This window comes from Xenopus laevis, chromosome 2L, assembly GCF_017654675.1.
Source record: "Xenopus laevis strain J_2021 chromosome 2L, Xenopus_laevis_v10.1, whole genome shotgun sequence".
Taxonomy (NCBI): Eukaryota; Metazoa; Chordata; class Amphibia; order Anura; family Pipidae; genus Xenopus; species Xenopus laevis.
The window spans coordinates 92,855,897-92,879,172 of NC_054373.1; the positions used below are offsets into that span (position 1 = coordinate 92,855,897).

The following is a 23,276-nucleotide window of genomic DNA, read 5'->3' on the forward strand; positions in this document are numbered from 1 at the left end:
TTATATTACAGGCCAAACTCATTTTCTACTGGATAATTTGTGACGACCCCTAAGTTTAGCTTCTCAACAGCTGCTCAGAGCCCACTGAGCATGTGAGTGTCGCAGATGCTTTTCAAGGTGGTGACCCCTTGTAACAAGTATGAAGTCCTGAATCATTGCTGCTATTGAGAAGCTGAAGCTGGTGCAATTTACTCAGTATGTAAAATATTACATTTTTAGCCATATTCAATTTTAGGGTTTACTCCTCCTTTAGCTGTTCTACCTAGAGTAGACTGATGAAAGACAATATATGAATGATATAGTCAAAGCTGTTCAATGTTAGTATATGAGACACCCTGTGCCCTTACAATATTTATAGTAATTATTAATACAGTATTTGCGGTATTTATAGTAAATAGCCAATATTGAATATAAAAATTAAATAGAAGGAAATTGATTATATATGAGTACATGTAATACAAAAAAGGATGCAGTGTTTATGATGGATACCACACAGCTTGTAATTGACCGTTTAGCCTTTACTTAGGAACGCCTACATTTCAAAGCCTTTTTTCTGCACTCGTAGGCAGCATATTTCTGTCTGGAATCTCCTAAGTTTCCATCAAATAACAAGGTAAGGATAAAGTAACAGAGCCAAAGAATAATTGCAATGGCTGATGAGCATCAAACCCATTTGCATTAATGTGAAATGTGTGCATCAAACTGTAAAAGCTTGAACTCTATGCAACTAAATTATTGGTGCTAAATTGTCTATTACATAAATAAAAAAAAAATTATCCATGTTATTTAGAAAAAAATAAAGTAACATTCTTAAATAACAATAATTTGTTACAATGTGTCTAGTTTAAAAACCCTGGGTTATAGAATGCATGATGGAATGTTTATATTCTTAGCATAACCAACTAATTATAAAGCACTTTACTTGGAAATATTGTCTGTCTTCATTTTATTAATATTTGAGTTCTTACAGTGTATCCCAATCTGAATTTGTTCCTTGCAATTATTGTGTTGTTGGTCCTCATGGCTACTTTTCACAATCCTCTCGTGTAGAGTCATATTATTGCTCCTATGTATCATTTCCTTGCACTTCTTGCCAATAAGATAGGTGGCCTCGACAAGGTTCAAGAGAATGCAAAGAGCAGAGGTGATGATCATAAACAGAGTGAAGATATTTTTCTCTGAAGGCTTAGATATGAAGCAATCCACAATGTTAGGGCAAGGATCAATAGAGCATTTCACTAATCGAGTCAGAAAGAAATTTTCATACAGCCGATAAAAAACATAGATAAACACAGAGTCTACTAATGCCTTAAAAAAAAGACTGATGAGATAGGTCCACCACAGTCCTCCTCTCTTCTTTGCAGTATTCACGTAAATTTTCTCGCAGTCCTTTCCTAATTTTTCCCTTCGTTTTTCTTCTCGGTTCTCCCTGTAAGCCACATGCATAACAACCAGGAGAGATGGACATGTTACAAGAATCAACTGAAGAGCCCAGAGGCGGACGTGGGATACAGGGAAATAGTAGTCATAGCAAACATTGGTACATCCTGGTTGACGAGTGTTACAGATAAATTCTTTCTGATCATCGCCCCAGACCCGACTGGCTGTAAGTGCGTACACCAAAAATCGAAAAATAAAAACAATTGAAAGCCAAAGACGTCCAAATTCTGTAGAAAACTTGTTAACACCTGTAAGAAGTGCTTCATACACACCCCAGTTCATGGCTGCTCTCCTCCAGACAAACCTATGAATATATAAAATGTAGAGGTAGAGACTTCTTATTTATTATAGAATTGAGGACAGAAAATACATTTCTCATAGGATCATAGGACATACATTCACCAATTTGCTAATTAACAGTTTAGTGAGAAGTCAACTATAAGCAAAAGCCTTGCAAATAAAAAAAACAATATAGCTATAACTATTCATATACGTATATAACCAAAAGCTAAATTGATATTCTAAGCTATAATAAATGTGTTGACTTTCTATAGTTTACTTTAAAGGAGAAGGAAAGCTACTGAGGCATTTTATTGCCAATAGATTAGCTGCAATAGTGCAAGCTAGAATGCTATATTTATTCTGTAGAATATTTTACCATACCTGAGTAAAAAGCTCTAGAAACTCTCTGTTTGTTTAGGATAGGAGCTGCAGTATTAACATGGTGTGACATCACTTCCTGCCTGAGTCTCTCCCTGCTCTTGGCTCAGATTACAGTAGAGAAGGGAGGGGTGGGGGGGAGAGGAGCAAACTGAGCATGCTCTTGCCCAGGGCAATGAGGTTTAAGATGAAGGCAGGAAGTCTGATACAGAAGAGCATATGTACACAATAGATGGAAAGAAATGCAGTGTTTCTTTTGACAGGGGACTCAGAGCAACATTACTTTGGGGGTTTACTGGTATATTTAGATGGACCTTTCTGATAAGGCTTACTTAGTTTTAACCTTTCCTTCTCCTTTAAAGGATGAGCAGTTAAAGGGACCGTATAGTGTACCCCTTAATTGCCACCCAGCCTGCCTACATGAATACAGAGGCACCAAATGTAGGCAGCACTGTATTCATCAGGAGGCATGCATCTTTGTGCATTCTTGAAAGCAAAGACCTGCTGCCTCCAGGGCCACCATCAAAGAACCTTGTGCTTCTGTACAAGTTATTTATATGGGGGCCCCTATGAACAGTACCAACATTTTACACAAACTAGCAGTTAGGTAGATTCTGCTAAGACAAAAGGTTGAACTTGTTGGATGTATTTTTTTTATTGACAGTTACTATGATACAAGCTCACCAATCTTTTTACTGGAAACTGTTAACTATAGAGGAAACAGACCCTGCAACTGCTGGAGGCCCCAGGGAGTATAGGGGGGTCATAAGAACATGCTTGTGTCCCCAAAATTTAGGGGCCCAATGGTCTTGCTGTGGGGATCAACAACTAGTCTGAAAAGTGCACGTAGAAGATTCTCACATCATTTAGTAAATAGATTCCAATATAAATAGCTGATAGCTGTCACTCTATAATAAGCAGTTCCTATAAATAGTTTCATGAATTAATTTGCTAATTAACAGTCAGTTTATTGGGGGTCTAAGTTTAAACCTACCAACCTATATGCCCCTGTCACACTACTCTGTGTTGTCATTGCTGGATATCCATGTTACATAAGTTTCTTTGAAAGTAAGCTTTTGCTTAACTTAAGTAAATTGCATAACTTTAGGGGCCCAATGACCTTGCTATAGGGCCCAATAACACGTCATTCCACTGCTGAAAAGTTCATATAGGTTATAGCTCATATAATTCAGTAAAGAGATCCCAATATAAACAGCTGGTGTTACTCTATAATAAGCAGTTCATATAAACAGTTAGGGGCAAATTCATCAAGGGTCGAATATCGAGGGTTAATTAGCCCTCGATATTCAACTGGGAATAAAAATCCTTCGACTTCAATATTCAAAGTCGAAGGATTTTGCGCAAATACTGCGATAGAACGATCGAAGGAATAATCGTTCGATCGAACGATTAAATCCTTCGAATCAAACGATTCGAAAGGATTTCAATCCAACGATCAAAGGATTATCCTTCAACAAAAAAAACGTAGCCAAGCCTATGGGGACCTTCCCCATAGGCTAACATTAGGTTCAGTAGCTTTTAGGTGGCGAACTAGGGGGTCGAAGTTTTTTCTTAAAGAGACAGTACTTCGACTATCGAATGGTCGAATAGTCGAACGATTTTTAGTTCGAATCATTCGATTCGAAGTCGAAGTCGTAGTCGAAGTAGCCCATTCGATGGTTGAAGTAGCCAAAAAAACACTTCGAAATTCAAAGTTTTTGTACTTCGAATCCTTCACTCGAAGTTAATGAATTGGCCCCTTAATGTACCTTGTGGTCAGTGGAATTTAAGTTTTTTATTTCATCGGTGGTCAGTGGAGTTTGCCCTTGCTGCCCCCTTAAGCTTCTCTGAGTTGTCATTGTTTGACACAGGATACACAGCAGATAACAGATACAGTACAGTCTGAAGAACCCCATTATATACAAAAGAGAGATCTGTTATCTGTTGAGTAACATGCCTTTTCTCCTTTTTCGGCTTTGAATGGCTGCCCCATGGCTACATATCAGCTTGTTTATATAAACTATTGTAGCGTATCTGAAGCAAATACACTGGTTGTACCAGTGCAACACAACAGTACATTATATTCTCATTACTTCAAAACACTTTCATTTGTTGGTATTACTGTTTCTTTAACCTATCATAGGCTAATCCCCCCTCCCCCAGCTCCAACTGCTGATATGTCTTGGACTACCTCATTAATCTGCCACTGGTAATACCCACCATGACCACCATTTGGGAAGGATTGGCAAAAGTGGCTCTGGTAACAAAATGCTATTCTATTTTCCTCTTTTCCTAACCAGGAAGGGCAGGACTTCTCATGCTACTCCTTTTTCTGGATCCTCACTAAAATACAGCCCCAGTAATCCCCATCTGCCTAATCCAGTATATTATTCCCATCTTTGTCATGTCCCTATTGTTCCCCAGTCCCTGGCAACCGTCCCCTGCATTTCTTGTGAATCAGAATGACTAAGGATACTCTTATTTATTTTGCTGTAATTGTTGCAGTTATTAATTAAATTGCGATTGCTGGAATGTGATAGCTGAACATGTAAACACAGTCCTTCTTCCCTGCTTCATTCATCAACCGATCTGCTATATCATTTTGAAGAAAGATTTTAATACACCTTCATTGTTACTACAGTTATTAAATTAAAATCTTATACACAAGGTTTTCCTTCCTTCTTCATTTTGTTCTGAGGCAAACTACACTGGCTAGATATTGTAATGCAGATTGTGCTTATACTAAACAATTACATCTGTTTTAGCCTGCTACAACTAGTCATAGTTATAATGCTAATATAAAACTTGTCTACTAGCCCCACAGCTGTTGAAAATAACATTGTAAACAGATAGTACTAGTGTACGAACACATACGCACACAGACATACTGAGCTGTGTTTATAAAACAACAGCTGAAACCAAATATTTTACTTTCAAATATAAAATGTAATAAAACTGCATTATTACACAAATATAAAACAGGTCAAATGTTTGTGAATATTCAAAGCCTATTTATTGCCTATATAAGGTTAAAAAAAATAGCCACATTTCTGTTTGATTACGCCGAGGAATGCAGGGAAAAATAATTTTTTATAACTGTGTAAAAACCACCTTTAGAAAAAGAAGTTACTGTACCTAAATTATGATACAAAAACCAAAAGCCAAGCTAGCTAATACTCTAATATTTATATTATCATAAACTGTGTTGATCAGCGCACAGGGTATATATTCTTATGATAACTGGGTCTGCAGTTTGATTGAGCCCCTTGCTTTCCAGGGGTGCCTGTCCTGTCCGGCAGTGAAAACACAAGCAAAGTAAATCTCTGTTACAGAGGTATCCTGTTTGCCATCTTCCCTGTGATCCTCTATTTACAACAGGGTATTTCTTTACACTTTACATATTTGCCAACTAACTTGAAATCCAAAGAGGTTATAACAATAATTAGATGGTCAGAAATTTTCTAAAGCTGCTTACCGTTCTGATGGTCAGACCGGGGTTCAGATTTACAACTCCTCCTTGATCACAGCTCATAGCTCTGAGATTCAGCCATTCCTCTTGTTTCTCAGGTCTCATACTGACTCAAATATCATATCTGGGTGTGGCTCATACTTAAAGGTAGAAGCGAAAAAGAGGTGCCTGTGTCATCCTTTGCACATAATTACCAAAGAAAACATAGTTTACATGACACAACGTAGCACTGAAATCAAAATAATTGTATTAATAGCCCATGAAAACACACTCTGCAAATGTCAGAAGCTTGTAAAGTAGCAAAGTAAGGAAGTTTTTTTGCTATCATTATGTACAGTGTCCACTGTCTAGCTACAGTATTTAGTATCCCTATATATAATTTATCAATAGTATGTAGTCAAATAGAAATATTAAAGGGAGCATAAAGTAACTTTTGTTCTCCAAAGGAGGGCTATATTTACCATATAAACACTCCAGGGTCCATGTCTATGGCGGCAGCTATAGGGACAGCCCTCGGGTGGTAAAATAAAATTTTGAGGAGAAAAAATATTCTCCTGCTGCTTAATATTTGATTAATTCCAGCAGCAGAGCAGTGTAGGTAGGTGTCCTTATTGTCATGTGCAGTAGGACATTTACTTCTGGGCATGCTCTGTCCAGGCAGCAGGGGGCGGTGCCAGACATCAATAAAGCGCTGCTATCACTACATCAGTCTTGCTGTTGTCCAGTGACATTACCGTGAATTTTTTGCTATTTAATAATATCCTGTAATATTAAAACTTCAGAAGGCCAGGTTTAGGCGTCCAGAGCTAGAAAATAATTGTTTGTTGCTAATAATATAAAACCAAGAAGAGAGTCAAGTGTAAACACAGTGGGGCTCATTTATAAACTTGACAAAGTGAATATATTTGCCCTGCACATAATTATATTTATAAAGCTGAATAAGTGTGGTGCAAACAAAACTGCAAATTTTTTTTCACACAGCTTTTTAAATATGTCAGAAATCGCAAATTGCAAATATTTATGCGCGCACTCTGCGACTGAATTATGCCACAAATTTGGTGGCCGAGAAGATACATGCAAAACACTTCTGCAAATCGCAAATTTAAGTTACTGTCAAAGCTATTTTCGCGCACAACAACCTCGCACAGTGGGCGCACTCACGCAAACACCCTTCTCATTTGTGAGTCATTTGCGAAAACTTATTCTCAATACGAATTCACAAAAAAAGGAAAGAAGGTAGGAGTGATAGATGAGCCATACTGAGCAGTGCAATTGTTTAGCATCTGTTTCTCTTCATTCTCTCTCAGGCAGGAGTTGGGTGTCAGATATTCGTTGACAGATATATATATAGGGGGCTCCTTTTGTCTAGCCCTAGAAGATGCATTAGAGCTCACTCTATTAAAATCACCAGAAAGCCTGTCTCTCTACATGCTGAATTTGTGCAAAAGGCAGTTATTTTGTTGAATCAGTTGTGATTGAGTGAGCTCTAATACATCTGCTAGGAAAGGAAGCCCCCTATAAGATTTTTTGGATCTAACTGTCGATGAAAATCTGACACCCAACTGCTGCATGGAGACAGAATGAAGAGAAACAGATGCTGAGAAACGGATAGTGAACATAAACTTGATCATGTCAGAAATGATGCAGAATATTTCATTGATTGTATTTACAAACTTTCTTATTTCAATATGATGAATTTTATATTAAATTTTCATTTTCACAATAGTTCCCCTTTAAAGACAACTGAGTTGTCATCAGAATCAAACAAGACCAGGGTGCAAAAGCTTAGAACACAGAGGTATGTGAAAAATGTCCCTAAAGGCAATATTGACCTGCATTGTAAAAAAAAAAAAAAAATCCCCAATGTTTTCTTGTTTTACTTGTAACAAAAGTGCGTATGTATATGTGTTGTTGTCTAGCAAGAAGTGTAGGGAAAAATGTACTTTGATAAAGTTATAGGACCAGTTTATATCTGTGAGTGTTCAGTATGGCTCATCTATCACTCCTACCTTCTGATTCCAGCTCTTGTTCTTTTAACAAATGACCAGTCAGGTAAAACTTGTAGCTAAAGTAAACGATAAATCCCTAGTATTATACTAATTCAGTCAATTATTTTATTATTATTCATTGCCTATATTATTTTGCTTTTGTCATCATTATTAGCATTATACAATATTTGGGCATATACATATACCTATTTTCCAAATTACGGAAAGGCCGTCTCCCATAGACTCAATTTTATCCAAATAATCCAATTATTTAAAAATTATTTCTTTTTTCTCTGTAATAATAAAACAGTACCTTGTACGTAATCCAAACTAAGATGTAATTAATCCTTATTGGAAGCAAAACCAGCCTATTGGGTTTGTTTAATGTTTACATGATTTTCTAGTAGACTTAAGGTATAAAGATCCAAATTACGGAAAGATCAGTTATCCGGAAAACCCCAGGTCCTGAGCATTTTAGATAAGGTCCCATACCTGTACTAATAAGAGAGGGAGATATTATCATTTAACTCATTTAGAGAGGATAAATTATTAATGTGTAAAGTTTCTCTTCCAGTAGGTTCCATGACAATCACCAAGGGACTGTCCTGTATGTTAGGTTCCTGTAACTTAGGTTCTAATCAGACACAGGAAAGAACTATTGTCACTTGTCGCACTCCTTCTTTTACTGAAGGAGTACAACTGGACACTTGACACCACAATTGAGTAGAGGTGGCCATCGTTTTTTAAAATGAAATGATATTTAGCACAAATGTATATATATTCTAAATATATATATAGCCATAACTAATTAAACAGCACTGAAGCTTGGATCCTGCCCCCTATCCATGCCCCATCTGATGTACTCCACCTCCTCCCAGAACCCCAGACCTACCCAATTACCCCCTCACCTTACCGACTGCCCTTTTTAATTTACCCTGAGAGTCAAGCCACCCCCCACCAACTGTCATGCAGTACATCTCCACAACTTGAAAGGAGGGATACTGATGCGCTCCTGGTCATGTTGACCACTGGAAAGAACTGGCAAGGCTAACTTCCGGGCCCACCTTTAAGTACCTTAGATTGTAAGCTCATTTGGGAAGGGCCCTCATTACCTTTTCTATCATTTATTGGTTGTTTTTATAGGTAAATCTATATGTTCAATCTATACACACATTTATTGTAATGTTGTACAGTGGTACATGATATTTGTTGGCCCTTGATAAATACATGTTCAGAAAAATAATAATAATAAGATGGGGAACCTCTAGTCAATCAAATCCAGAAGGAAGGTAGGTGATGGGGCCTGTTCTTCTAGCACTGTCATGCCCTACTACCCTTAATTGTTCTCTAGATCATTGGGTCCTATGTTCATAAATCTGGGTAAAAGCAATGGTATTCTTTATTTTCAATAAGTGGATAGTGATGTGCAGGTTTGAAAAACAAATTTCAGTTTGTTTAGCTGAAATATACAATTTGGGAATCCAAATATTTAGATTTCACAGTGAGAGAACATTTTACACATTAGATGCAGTGTGCAAAGTGCAATATTTGGATGCACATGGTTGTTTTTTCCCATCACAATGCAGTGTTTTTTCCCAGAATTTCAGTGTCATTGTGACTTGCAGCCCCTCCAATTGCAAGTGATGCAGCAAAACACACAATATTATGTGTGCAGTACCTGTGAATCAGGCACAATTGGACCCAAGCACCCAATTGCACCCACATATCTATAGCACCAATTGGCTCAAATCTGTGGGACCCCTAGAACTACCACCTCATCTATTATGAAGGAAGGTACAGGGTTTCTCAGAGAGATATACTTATTATATATACATGATATTTTAAATGAGGTAGGGCAGACTTAATTGTCCTTGGCACAGCTATTCAGAGGTGCAAAACATGTTTTCCAGAAAAATTTGAGTTTTAGAGATGATTATTTTGGTCTAAATTGAAATTTTTGGGTTAAAGAAAAACTGATTTTTTTTGAGATTTATTATACCCCAACCCTGGAATTAGCTTGAATCCGAAAATACACCATCTCATGCAGGAGTCAACGTCAGAGGTCCCTTGAACCATTTGAAGATACCCTGTATGATGTTCAAGGGTTTTGCCTGAAAACTGGATTAATTCCAGTTTTTTTGGTTGTTAATCCTGAACTCCATTTTTCCATTAAATAAATTTGAGTTGTGAGTTCATTTGAGGTATGAAAAAACTCTAAAATTCGATCTTTGACGACCCCCTAAATAATAGCCCTAATACACTAACAGCTTTGCATCCATGTTGGTACACTCCCACTTACAGTCAAGGTTGGAGATCTTTGGTAGATATAGAGCAGGTAATTTAGTTTTTAATCTCCTACCGGAATCATTTAATAGTGTCATGCACAGATAGAAGAACCAGTTATTTAGTGAAAAGAATATGAAAGACAGAGGGTACTTGTAGCAGGGGGAAATCACATTCAACCCAAGCTGCCCTGGCCGTATTTGTATTTACTTAAAGGTACATTTAGATTATGGAGGACAAAGACATTCAAATCAGAAAGGAGGGTGGAAGAAAATAGAGATTACATATGCAGGTGAAGGTGAGAATAAAGGAAAAGGTAAGACAAGCATAAGGGAAACACTGAAGGGATTCTGTTTAGAGATTCTGTCTAGCTGGGTTTGGTGTACTGATCTGATTAGGTACAATACGCAAGCAGCAAATACACTTCAACTAAAATAAAGTGCACTGTAGGGGGCACATTCACTAAGCTCGGGTGAATGAATAGAGGGAAAAAAACTCGAATTTCGAGTAGTTTTTTGTGCTCCTCGACTATCGAATTGGCGTAAATTCACCTGAGTAGAATGATTCGAATAGATCGAACGCAAAAACGCGGCAAATATTTGCCCATTCGATAGTCGAAGTACTGTCTCTTTTAAAAATCATTCGACTGCCTACTTCGCCAGATTAAACCTACCGAATTGCTTTAAAAGCCAATGGGAAAGTCCCATAGGCTTGTTTTCTAAGTTTTTGATCGAATAAAAAGGCATTCGCTCAATCATTAGATCGAATGAAAATCCTTCGATCGAATATTCGATCGTGCGAATATTCGCCCATTCGACTATTCGCCAGCGTGTAAATTCGCCCGAATTCCCTATTCGATTCCATTCCCCAGTCGAATTTTGAGGGATTTAACCCCTCGAAATTCGACCCTTGATACATCTGCCCCTAGGAGTTACAGATTTATACAAAGTTTCGTAAAAGTTCCCTATTGAATAGTCTTGTATAGTAAAGTGTATACATTGAGGGGTACATTCACCAAGATCAGGCGAATGAATAGAGGGAAAAAAACTCGAATTTCGAGTAGTTTTTTGTGCTCCTCGACTATCGAATTGGCGTAAATTCGCCTGAGTAGAATGATTCGAATAGATCGAGTGCAAAAACGCTGCGAATATTTGCCCATTCGATAGTCGAAGTACTGTCTCTTTTAAAAATCATTCGACTGCCTACTTCGCCAGATTAAACCTACCGAATTGCTTTAAAAGCCTATGGGAAAGTCCCATAGGCTCGTTTTCTAAGTTTTTGATTGAATAAAAAGGCATTCGATCGATCATTCGATCGAATGAAAATCCTTCGATCGAATATTCGATCGTGCGACTATTCGCCGGACGAATATTTGCCCATTCGACTATTCGCCAGCGCGTAAATTTGCCCGAATTCCCTATTCGATTCTATTCCCCAGTCGAATTTCGAGGGATTTAACGCCTCGAAATTCGACCCTTGATACATCTGCCTCTGAATGTAATCAATCATTTGACTTGGAACTGTCCCATTTACTAATCCTTTGCATATGAATATAAATCCTTGGTGTGCTTACATAATCCCTCTCTTTCTGTGTACTTGGTGGGGTTACTCTGTTGAAATTGGTGGATTGATGCTATATCCTGTGTTAATGTTGTATGACAGCAAATACTGACCTGCAGGGTAATAGTCTGTTCATTATCAATGCATCATAAGAAGATAGAGGCAATCTATTATGTACTTAACCGTTATAAGAAACTTCACTGAGCTTTTCTTTAATCTAGATTCAGTTCTCAAACTGTCAGCCTACATTGCAAATGTTCCTTTCTCAGTGATGGAATTCAGGGTAAGGTGTATCTAGCACCCAGAATAAAACAACTTTATTTGAATAAACTGATTTTCCACCCTTGCCTGTTGCACATTCATGTTTGGTGTTAACATCGTTTTTCAGCCACTTTTCTGTGAATGGGGCAACAGAACAATTAATGACATTATGCTTCAAACCCTTTTATGTATTCACATTTAGAAAGCCTTCTAGATTTTTAAAAAGGACAAGTAACACTAAAAAAAGGTAGGGGTTTTATATTTATTAAATATAGGTATCGGATTTGTTATCTGGAAGCCTGTTATCCAGAAGCTCCGAATTGCAGGATAGCTGTCTCCCATAAAAGACCTGTTATCTGGAAAACCTGGGTCGAAGCTTTCTGGATTACAGGTCCCATAGCTGTATATGGTTACACTGCACTGGTAAAAATGACATGTTTGCTTTAAAAACACTGCTACAGTTTATATCAGTAAGCTGCTGTGTGATTGGTCAGCCATTCAAGCTGAATAGGGCAAAAGGGCCCTGGTTAAATCAATACATTTGACATTTTCCAATTTTTTCTGTAGTTCTGGCAAATAAAATGAGGCAGTTTCACTCATCACTAGTGGAAAACACATGACACAACACACTGTTGGTTGTATACTGTGGCTGTTAATGTACAGTTTTGTAGCAAGGGCTGATGTAAAAAAACATACTCTACGTCAACATACTGGCATAAATATGTTAAAGCCCACACTTTAGAAACACATTACTTATCAAGTCCCAGCATGATGCTAAATTCAAAATAAAACCCAGATCACAACATGTCCAAACATTCATAAAAGTTACACACCCAGCTTTGCAAATGCATGGAATCCTTCCCATACTAACAGAGAGATTATTGAACTACTGTTAATTGAATATAAAGGCATAAAAGAAAAACACACAAAGAAAAAATAGCACAGAGACTGTGGATAAAGAGTCATAATCCTACCCAACGGGCAACAACATGTATTTTTGAAGAACAGGTTTAAAGGAGAACTAAACCCTAAAAATGAATATTGTTAAAAATGCCCTATTTTAGATACTGAGCTTATTATACTGGTCTAAAGTTTCTGCTTCTCAATAGTAGCAATGATCCAGTACTTCAAACTTGTCACAGGGGGTCACCATCTTGGAAAGTGTCTGCGACACTCACCTGCTCAGTGGGCTCTGAGCAGCTGTTGAGAAGCTAAGCTTAGGGGTCGTCACAAATTATAATTATCAAGCAGAAAATTAGGTTGGCCTGTAATATAAGCTGATGCTACAGGGCTGATTATTAAATTCTGATGCTAGTTGTACTGGTGTCTGTGCTGCCATGTACCAATAATCGGTATTAGGTACTAAGCAGCCTTATATTGTGACATTTCTATTCTATGTGTACTGTATATTGTGAGTGAGTCCCTAAGCTCAGTAAGTGACAGCAGCACAGAGCATGTGCAGTGAATCAGCAGAAAGACATTGGGGAGCTACTGGGGCATCTTTGGTGCAGTTCAGTTCTCCTTTAACTGAGCATGAAATACAGGGAAGATAAGAAGTTAATTTGCAAATATATATGTAAAGGAAAAGGGAAACTCCAAATGTACAAGAACTCAAATCACCTGCCCCAAGGGTAACTGATCATTATTTTGTACTTGATGCTATCTTACTCACACGTGGGTTTTTACCCCATGGCTATTACAAACATGAACAATGACTACACCAATCCTGAAATATTTTAGCATCTTAATCAGGAAAACATTTTTTTAAAGGATAAATTTACCAAACATATGAAGATGTACATGTTTATTTAATGGGAGCAAAAAAAAAAACCACTTGAGTAGTTTTAAAATATGCCATATTTATTTTTTCAATCAGTATTTCCCACAAAAAAGCTATAATACAGACTTGGCAACATGGGCAGATATTTGTTAATATTGCATTATTGTCAATAAATAACTAGAAAAAAAACAAGACAAAGAACGAGTAAACTTTGGCCTGTTCGACTTGTTCATGTTTATGCAAGTAATATGCCCTAGTCGCAGTGTCCCCATATGTGCAATAATGTAGGCCAGATGCACACTTTCCTCTCTTTAGAGCACTTGTGTATGGGTTAGACCAGGGTTGTCCAAACTTTTGGCTCGCAGGGCCACATTGGAAAAAGAAAAATTGTCTGGGGCCACACATGAAATAAACAAACACGTTTGATTTGTAAAAGTAAAGGAAATACACAGAAAAGAACTACAATGCCAGTTGTTTTACCAGATGGAGCTATTCACTGGAATATGGGACACCTGGATATTAAATAGACTTATTATTATATTATTATTACTAACTAGGCATTACTAACTAGGCAATGGGAAGAGTCCCCCCTCCTCCTATATCCTTTGTGACATGACGTTTCATCGGGAACCAAGCTGGGCCGCATTCATATGCATCCAGGGCCGCATGTGGCCCTCGGGCCGCAGTTTGGACACCCCTGGGTTAGACACATATGAAACAATTGGTACATGACTTCTAATATTCTGTTGTTATAGTCACTGCATGCAATGGGTTCCAGCACTGGTATCACTTTTCCTCAGCCATAAAATTATCTGCAGTGAGAGACCATTCTAGTGGTACAGTTAATGTATGGAGGCAGTGTATGGCATATTACCCTCCCATAACTATCTATAATTGTGCTTGGGGCATGTTATACAAAATTGTGAAAATTGTGTACATTATTTCACTGTTGAAGTTGACACACACAGACTTTGTGACATTCATATAACTGGTTGCTCTGGTCTGGCTGCATTTATTTTCTCTTGCAAACATTCTCCAGCCTAACTTACTGTTTGAGAAAAATACTGTAGAAAAAAACCTTATAGCACCTTAAAGGGATACTGTCATGGGAAATTTTTTTTATATCAAAATGAATCAGTTAGTAGTGCTGCTCCAGCAGAATTCTGCACTGAAATCCATTTCTCAAAAGAGCAAACAGATTTTTCTATATTCAATTTTGAAATCTGACATGGGGCTAGACATTTTGTCAATTTCCCAGCTGCCCCTGGTCATGTGACTTGTGCCTGCACTTTAGGAGAGAAATGCTTTCTGGCAGGCTGCTGTTTTTTCTTCTCAACGTAACTGAATGTGTCTCAGTGGGACATGGGCTTTTACTATTGAGTGTTGTTCTCAGATCTACCAGACAGCTGTTATCTTGTGTTAGGGAGCTGTTATCTGGTTACCTTCCCATTGTTCTTTTGTTTGGCTGCTGGGGGGGGGGAAGGGAGGGGGATGATATCACTCCAACTTGCAGTACAGCAGTAAAAAGTGATTGAAGTTTATCAGAGGATCAGTCACATGACTTGGGGCAGCTGGGAAATTGACAAAATGTCTAGCCCCATGTCAGATTTCAAAATTGAATATAAAAATAAATCTGTTTGCTCTTTTGAGAAATGGATTTCAGTGCAGAATTCTGCTGGAGCAGCACTATAAACTGATTCATTTTGAAAAAAAAATTTTCCCATGACAGTATCCCTTTAATGAATTAAAACAACTTTATCCCAAATACATGGCACAGACCTTGGAGACTAGTGATGAGTGAATTTACCCCATTTCGCCCCAAAAATTCACAAAATGGCGTCTTTTTTGTCACGGAAACATTTTTGTAGCAAATTATATTAAAGTCTATGGCCAACTTTTTTTCTCACTCTAATTGCATTAAATCAATGGGGTTTTTTCCCCAATTTTTTCCCACACCAAAAGTATGGTCAATAGGGGTTTCTTCTCACTCCAATGCATTTAAGTGAATGTTTTTTCCTGAGCTAATTTTTGTCGCAGTTTCACAAACAAATCTGCGATGACGAAATGAGGAATTTCGCCACTAGTCTATGCATGGAGAAAAAATTTGCTCATCACGGCTAGTGATGTTCAGGCAAACCCTTAAATTATTTTTCCAGTATACTGACATCTATAGACAGTACATTTTCACCATCTACTGGCGCAAAACAAAAACTACATCTCAATCAAAACAATTGTTACATGTTATCCAATCAACGTCTTTTTTTTACAAAATTTGGATTGTCCATAGTACCAATGTATCTGAAAAACATTTTAGAACCGAGATTAAAAACATCACACTTGAAAGATAGCGTGCAAATTATACTCTCTATTTAGTTCCTGTGGAGTAAAGTCTCCAACATTAGGTGCCCTTGTTTTTGTTACTCTACGATGTATATTATACATTTTGTGCAAATCTATTCTTGTCCTTGCTTGGGTTATATTTGTCTTTTGATGTGAATATTGCAAAGTCATTTTCTGACATTCTTCCCTATAATAAAATACAATAAAATCCTTGCCTTGTGTTGTTCATTTCTATCATTTGCTGATACATTACCTCCTCTCACCTTACTGGCAGATTAAAGGGGTTGTTCTCCTTTAAATTAACTTTTAGTATAATGTAGAGAGTGATATTCTGAGACAATTTGCAATTGGTTTTCATGTTTCATTATTTGTGGTTTTTTGTGTAATATATTAGCTTTAATTCAGCAGCTCTCCAGTTTGCAAGTTTGCAATTTCAGCAATCTGGTTGGTAGGGTCCAAATTACCATTCACTGATTTACATAAGCGGCTGGAATATGATTAGGAGAGGGCATGCATAGAAAGTAATCAAAAGTAACAGTTACAACACATTTATAACTTTAAAGAGCATATGTTTTTTTAGATAGGGTCATTGACCCAATTTGAAAGCTGGAAAGAGTCAGAAGAAGAAGAAGGCAAATAATTAAAACAACTATTAAAAAATAATAAAGACCAGTTGAAAAGCTGCTCAGAATTGGCCATCCAATAGCATACTAAAAGTCAACTAAAAGTGAACCAACCCTTTAATAATTGGGCTACCTCCCTTAGCTTTCCCCTAGCTGTCTCTTGCTCTTGCCTCTTGTGAGTGTTGGAGGTACACTGGCAAACCTGTTTTTTTATAGAAGGTGACAGGCTACTCAAGTGGATAGAAGGTTGCAGTTTGTAGCCGGTTTGTCAGTTCCATACCCCTATATCATGGGCTGAATCTACTCTATTAAAATGATTATACTAGCTAAGGTCTATTATCTTTCTGTCCTACCTCTGACCCCCAAGCCAGACTTTTTTTCAGAATTTACATAGGATTTATCATAAACACATTTGGAGTAGAATCAAACCCCCAATTCCTAGGAAATAAATATCCTGTCACAAATACAACTGATGGTTTAGGACTGCCAGATTTTAACAAATATTTTATAGCTTCTCAATTAAACCAAATGGCCAAGTGGTATATAACCTTATAAAAAAGAGAGTGGCTTGATCGATGCACATTCCCTGGTCCCCTGTCTCATAAGTAATGCAGGGAGTTATGCAGTAAAATGCACTAAGTTTGCCCAGGAGCAGTAACCCATTGCAAGCCTGCAGCATTACTGATAGTATATAACCAGGGCCACCATCAGATATCACGGGGCCTCGTATGACAACATTTTCTGGCCCAAGGCCTTGCCCACCACACCACAGTCCCACCCCAAGCCCTGCCCACCCCAAGACCACAGTAAAAAGGCCACACAGACATGAGTGCTAAAACAGTAAAAACACTTTTGGACAAAGGATTTTTAAGCCTGCCACCACACTTAAGGTAGGTTCTTTAAGCAGGTACCTACTGTAAGCTAAATTTCATATAGCTTTAAAATTTGCATTTCTAATGTACAAATAAGAGCTATTTGTTTTAATCCCTTGGTCAAAAAATAACAATTGGTGGCCAGTGTCCCCTACACAAGTAAAAAGAAATTACAGACCAAGGCCCCTTAAACAAGTAAGAAAAAAACCTTGGTGACTAGGGCCCCCACAAGTAAAAATAAAAATATTGGTGGCCAGGGCCACCCACATGTTTACAAAATGGTGGCCACCCCCCCAGTTAAAAAAAACCCATTGGTAGCCAGGGCTCCCCCCACAAGTTAAAAAAACACTGGTAGTCTGGGATACCACCACCATGTGCCTCGTAACCAATCAGAGAAAGCTGCAAAGCAGGAAGTGGTATTCTGGCTATTATATTAGACATCCAGTCACTCCAGCCTTTATACATTACATATTTGGCTAACTAACTATATTAGAATTTTTTTTTATTTTGCACAGTCTATCTATTTACCCAGTTTTTATTTTTACACTGTACAATTCCTTTAATATGACAACTTTTTTCACATATTAGTGATAAGTGATATCCCTGCAGTGAGCACCACCGCAATATAACTTTGTATGTGGCTTTTTTTTAATGCTAACACATGGGGACGTAGCCCAAGCTGCTAGCCATATTTTTCCCATTTATTAGGTGGTATCAAAATAGATAAATAATTTTCCCATGCCTGTGTATAAGTAGGAGTACTGGCTTGTGTAAACTCTATTAGTTGGGAATATAGCTGAGAAATTAACCTAATGTTGGGTGTTTCCAATGTGATTCAAAAGTGGATCCTTCAAGAATTGGGCCAAGCGATCCTTGTGATGCATAAAAATATGATACTTGACAATAGTGCAATAAATTCGGAGGGTGGAATATGATAATTTTCTTGCAGGTGTGCATATGAAATATCCATCTGGGGGGGTCAATAAATCTCTTATTATATGAAAGTTATGTTTTGACCACCAAGTAAAGGCCTGGGGTAATAATTTGGGGTCTGTAGCATTTTCAAAATCAACCCAAGGTATTTTTCCATTTAACATAATGCTTGACTCTCTATATATTTGAATGTAACTTCCACGTATCACACATACATAACAATGTGTTCTGCTTAACCTGATATTATTTTTTTTTGTGTTTATTGCTTTTCAAAAGGAAGGGGAGGGAAGGGGTTGGGGATAAGAGGTGATAATACAAAAGGAAAAATACATAAAGTAAAGTTTATGTGTATTAATGTCTGCTGTACAAATTCAGTGATATATATCATATTTAGTTGTTACATACTAGATAATTGGTGGGCTTAACCTGATATTTTGACTCATTTAATAGATACAGTATATTTAAACTTAATTCTGATTTTGGTTAGATTTTTATTTACTTTGTAAAAGTGCTGGTACCATTAATGACTTACAATCTATCACAGAAAGCAAATTATCTGCCTGTACTAGAATGCCAAATACTTTTGTTGCAGTTTATTAGGTATTTGATGTTTTTTTAGGAACAACTTTTGTTTCATTGTTGATTGGATTGTGTATAATGTTGGTTTCCCGATTATTAAGGTTTAACACAACAATGTAGTTAGCTACACAATCATCCCCACTAGAAACTCAGAAGACTGGAGATCATGAGGAGAAGATGGATTCAAATTCTGAATCTGCAATAGGAAATAGGAACTTTATAATCAATCAAAATCATCAGATCTGATAATATCCTGACAGGGCTGGGTGATATTTAAGTCTGTGCTACACATGGCATTGTAAATGTCAGTAGGCATCACCTCATCAGAACACCCCAACATCATGCCACACAGCCTGTCATACACATCCAAGAAGAGATAAAGGACCTCAAATGTACTCTACTCATGGCTTAGTCTTTAGACACAAGTTAAAAATTATGAAAGCAGAAGAAGACTGTGTATTTAGGCACACAGCACAGTACACACACTAGAATTAAACAAGCAATATGATCAGGAGAAGATGGATTCAAATACCAGATCTGCAGTAGGAAATAGTACCTTTGAATACAGCATTAAGCTACACAGCCTGACACACACATCAAAAAAAAAAAGAAGCCATAATTTACCCCAAGTGTACTGGCTTTTTTATGACATACAGTAAATTAGAAAATTGGCAGAAACAATAGGAAGAACGGCAATGGCAACCTTCGGCAGATTTTATAGCTGTAATAGATTGTACCTTGGTGGAAGAGGGTCTACTATGCCAGGGGAAAAAATAGCAAAGAGGCTGGAGAAGTGTTTTTACTAAGCGTGGGGGGGTGAAATAGAGCATTATGGGAAAGCCAGTGCAAACAGGAAATTGGTATTAGAAAGGGGTCATGGGAGAGAAGTGAACAACTATAGATCTAACTCTACACTGAATAATGTAACTTCTGCTGTTTGCATAAAAATGCACAGAACTTGTCAGGTAATACAGTATAGGAGAGCTGGAGTTGATTGCAAATGCAGAAAATTATTATATAATTGGTATTGCAGAGACCTGGTGGGATAAAACATGTGACTGGGCAGTGAATTTAGATAGGTACACCCTTTTTAGGAAGGCCAAAGTGATTAAAAAATGCTGGGGTGTTTGTCTTTGTTATTGTGATTTAAATCCATGCAATGATGAAATTGCCAGGAATAGCATTGTAAAGGAGAGCGGGAGGTTTGGAAGTATAGCAGCATCTCTGCAACATATTAATCGGGAAAGACTTTTCACAGGGTTAAATAAAGAAGAAAATTTGAATGTGTTTAAAATGCTGCTTGACAAATATACATATATAATACACAAAAGCCATGAATATCTTGTAAATTATATCCTTATAAACGGTGAGTTCTGATGTCATCAGTTATAAACGGTGAGTTCTGATGTCATTTCTGTCACATGACTCACTGAAACGTGTGTATTATAATAAATAAAGTACCCCCAGTTGCAAAATATGAGGATATTAGAAGTTACCTCAGAGTTCCATGACCTGTATAAAAACACTCGGCCTTCGGCCTCGTGTTTTTATATGGTCATGAAACTCCTCTGTAACTTATAATATCCTTATATTTTACAAGAGGGGGAACTTTATTCACTATATATATTTCACGTGTAAGCAAAATGTTAGAAGCATTAAGTGTTGAAGTTGGTAGGAAAAAAGTGTATAGCTGGGAAAGTTGAAACTTTTATTAGGAACAAAGAGGTAAATAAAGCAAATATTGCTCCTGGATAAAATTTACACTGCAACAAGGAATAGATAGTAAATAATAAAACACATCATAAATGAATGGGGCCCATTGGTTGGTTAGAACAGGAAAAAAGTGGAGATTCTGAACTGTTATTTTTTTGTCTGTCTATACAACTGCAGAACCAGTTAATTTAGGTTTCAATTATGAGGGTAGACTGTCAAGGTTGGGGTTGTTTTCTCTGGAAAAAAGGCGCTTGTGAGGGGACATGATTACACTTTACAAGTACACTTGACAAAGGGCTTTGCCCGAAACATGTTGTGTAACTCTGCTTCCCAATAAAGATTACTGCAGTCAATTTGCTGCCTTGGGTTTGTTCCACAACTAACTGCATTATTGACACATTGATTTGGGATTTCAAACACAGGATAACCCGTGGAACTAAACCAACAAAGACATCTGGTGAGCCGCACTTATTCCTTTATTTACACTTTACAAGTACATTAGAGGACATTATAGACAAATAGCAGGGGGCCTTTTTACCCATAAAGTGGATCACCGTACCAGAGGCCACCCCTTTAGACTAGAAGAAAAGAACTTTCATTTGAAGCAATGTAGGGGGTTCTTCACAGTCAGGACAGTGAGGTTGTGGAATGCACTGCCGGGTGATGTTGAGATGGCTGATTCAGTTAATGCCTTTAAGAGTGGCTTGGATGATTTCTTGGACAGACATAATATCCAAGGCTATTGTGATGGTAAAATCTACAATTAGTATAAATTTGGTATATATAATTTATGTGAGGGTATGAAGGGAATAAAATATTGTATTACCGCACACCTCCTTCCACTTTTCTGCGTGGTGGTGCTGGTCCTCCGTTGACCAAGCCCGGTCTCCTTACTGCTGTGCAATTTCAAAAAACGGTCCGCACACACCAATGTTGCAGTCGGGGATTGTACCCCTTTTATTAATGCCACCAACAATCAACGTTTCGGGGGGAACACAGCCTCCCTTCTTCAGGATAAATTCACAAAGTGCACAGTGCCATATTTTTATACCCTTAACTCCTCCCATCCCACCTGTGTGACATCTCATTAGTGCCGATTATACAATTAACTCTTTAAGTTCATTCAAGTCCAATGCAAATGAGTATACATCATGTTTTAAATGTGTTACAAATAACCATACATCTCTTCATTTAATAAAAAAACATTTTTTACTCACTGCCCCTGGTTGCGTTTACTTTAGTTCAACTATTTGGAATATACCACCTCCCATGTGTAATAGGGCTATCATGATACTTCATCTGTGAAGGAAAAAGGGTGATTATATAAATTATTAAATAGTGTATAAATATCTAAAACCTACAAAACCACATATATTACAAAAAGCATGTCAAATTAAAATCTTCATTGAGGCCTTTAGGCGAAAGTGTTTTCAAACGCCAGATCCAGTATGCTTCTCTCCTCAATAACGATTTTTTAAAATCAACACCTGCATTTTTATACATAACTTCTAAAATCTGCCATCTTATTTGGGAGACATTATGTTTCGCATTATAGAAATGTCTGGCCAGTAGAGTTTCTCGTTTGTATTTCTCTTTACTTTTTTTATCTTTAGTGTCAGTTCCCTCATCCGGTTTATAATTTCTAATCACGCTTTTGTGTTCGTTCAAACGTATTTTAACCGCTCTAGAGGTTTGGCCCACGTAACCTAGGCCGCATGGGCATTTTAACAAATAGACTACCCCTTCCGTATTGCATGTTGCCATATGTTTTAATCGGATTCCATATCCTTGGCTTGGATGGGTACATTTGTCACCTTTAATGATGCCACTACAGTGGCCACAATCATGACACGGAAGGGTACCCCTTTTGTTAAACATCACCCCTTTTGTTTTCTTTGGATTGAAGTCTGATCTTACTATTCCATCCGCCACACTTCTGCCCCTTTTGAAACTGAAAAGTGTTTTTTTAATGAATAATTTGCCATATATTTGATCCTTTTGTAGTATATGCCAATGTTGCAATATACTTTTTTTTATCAAATTGGAATGTGGACCAAACGTAGTGACACATACACACTCCTGTTCCTTCTTTTTCGAGTCTTTCTTTATTAACAAGTTTTCTCTTTCTATCACCATTACCTCATTTTTAACCTGATTAAGTTCACCTCTATTATAACCTCTTTCACAAAATTGTTTTACAATCACTTGTGCCTGTTTTTCGTATAACTCATCTGTTGAGGTAATTCTTTTAGCCCTGATAAATTGGCTTTTTGGTAATCCTTTGCTGACCCCTGCTTGATGAAAGCTGTCTTTCCTTAATAGATTGTTCCTATCTGTTGGCTTTCTATATACGTCTGTGACAAATTCACCATCCTTTAATGTTACTTGTACATCCAAAAAATTGACGGTTTGTGGACCTTTACTCATTGTGAATTTTATTATGTCATGTACACTGTTGATATATATAAAAAAGTTTTCTAACTGGTCTTCAGTGCCAGTTCAAACTATAAACATGTCGTCCACAAACCGTCGCCACATCCCTATAAATTTCCCATACTCAGGATGTTCCAGGATGTATTTGTGCTCAAACCAATGCATATATATGTTTGCATATGCAGGGGCCATGTAGGCATATGCAGGGTATGAAGGGATCCTTGTCAGTGTGTGTATGTATGGATGCTGGGTTTTCATTTGGGGGGTTGAGAAGATTAGAACATGTGATGGTAAACAGAGGTCCAGGACTGGATGGTAATTATCCAAAGGGACTAATGGAGG

General features: G+C 37.4%; 1 protein-coding gene across 1 annotated transcript; it reads right to left on the bottom strand.

The window, feature by feature from the left end:
• Positions 1–612: 612 nt before the first annotated feature.
• LOC108708261 (gap junction beta-5 protein) lies at positions 613–1,722 on the bottom strand. Its single transcript, XM_018246768.2, has one exon. The coding sequence runs from the start codon at positions 1,720–1,722 to the stop codon at positions 919–921; it is 804 nt and encodes a 267-aa protein (XP_018102257.1). The 3' UTR covers positions 613–918.
• Positions 1,723–23,276: the final 21,554 nt, after the last annotated feature.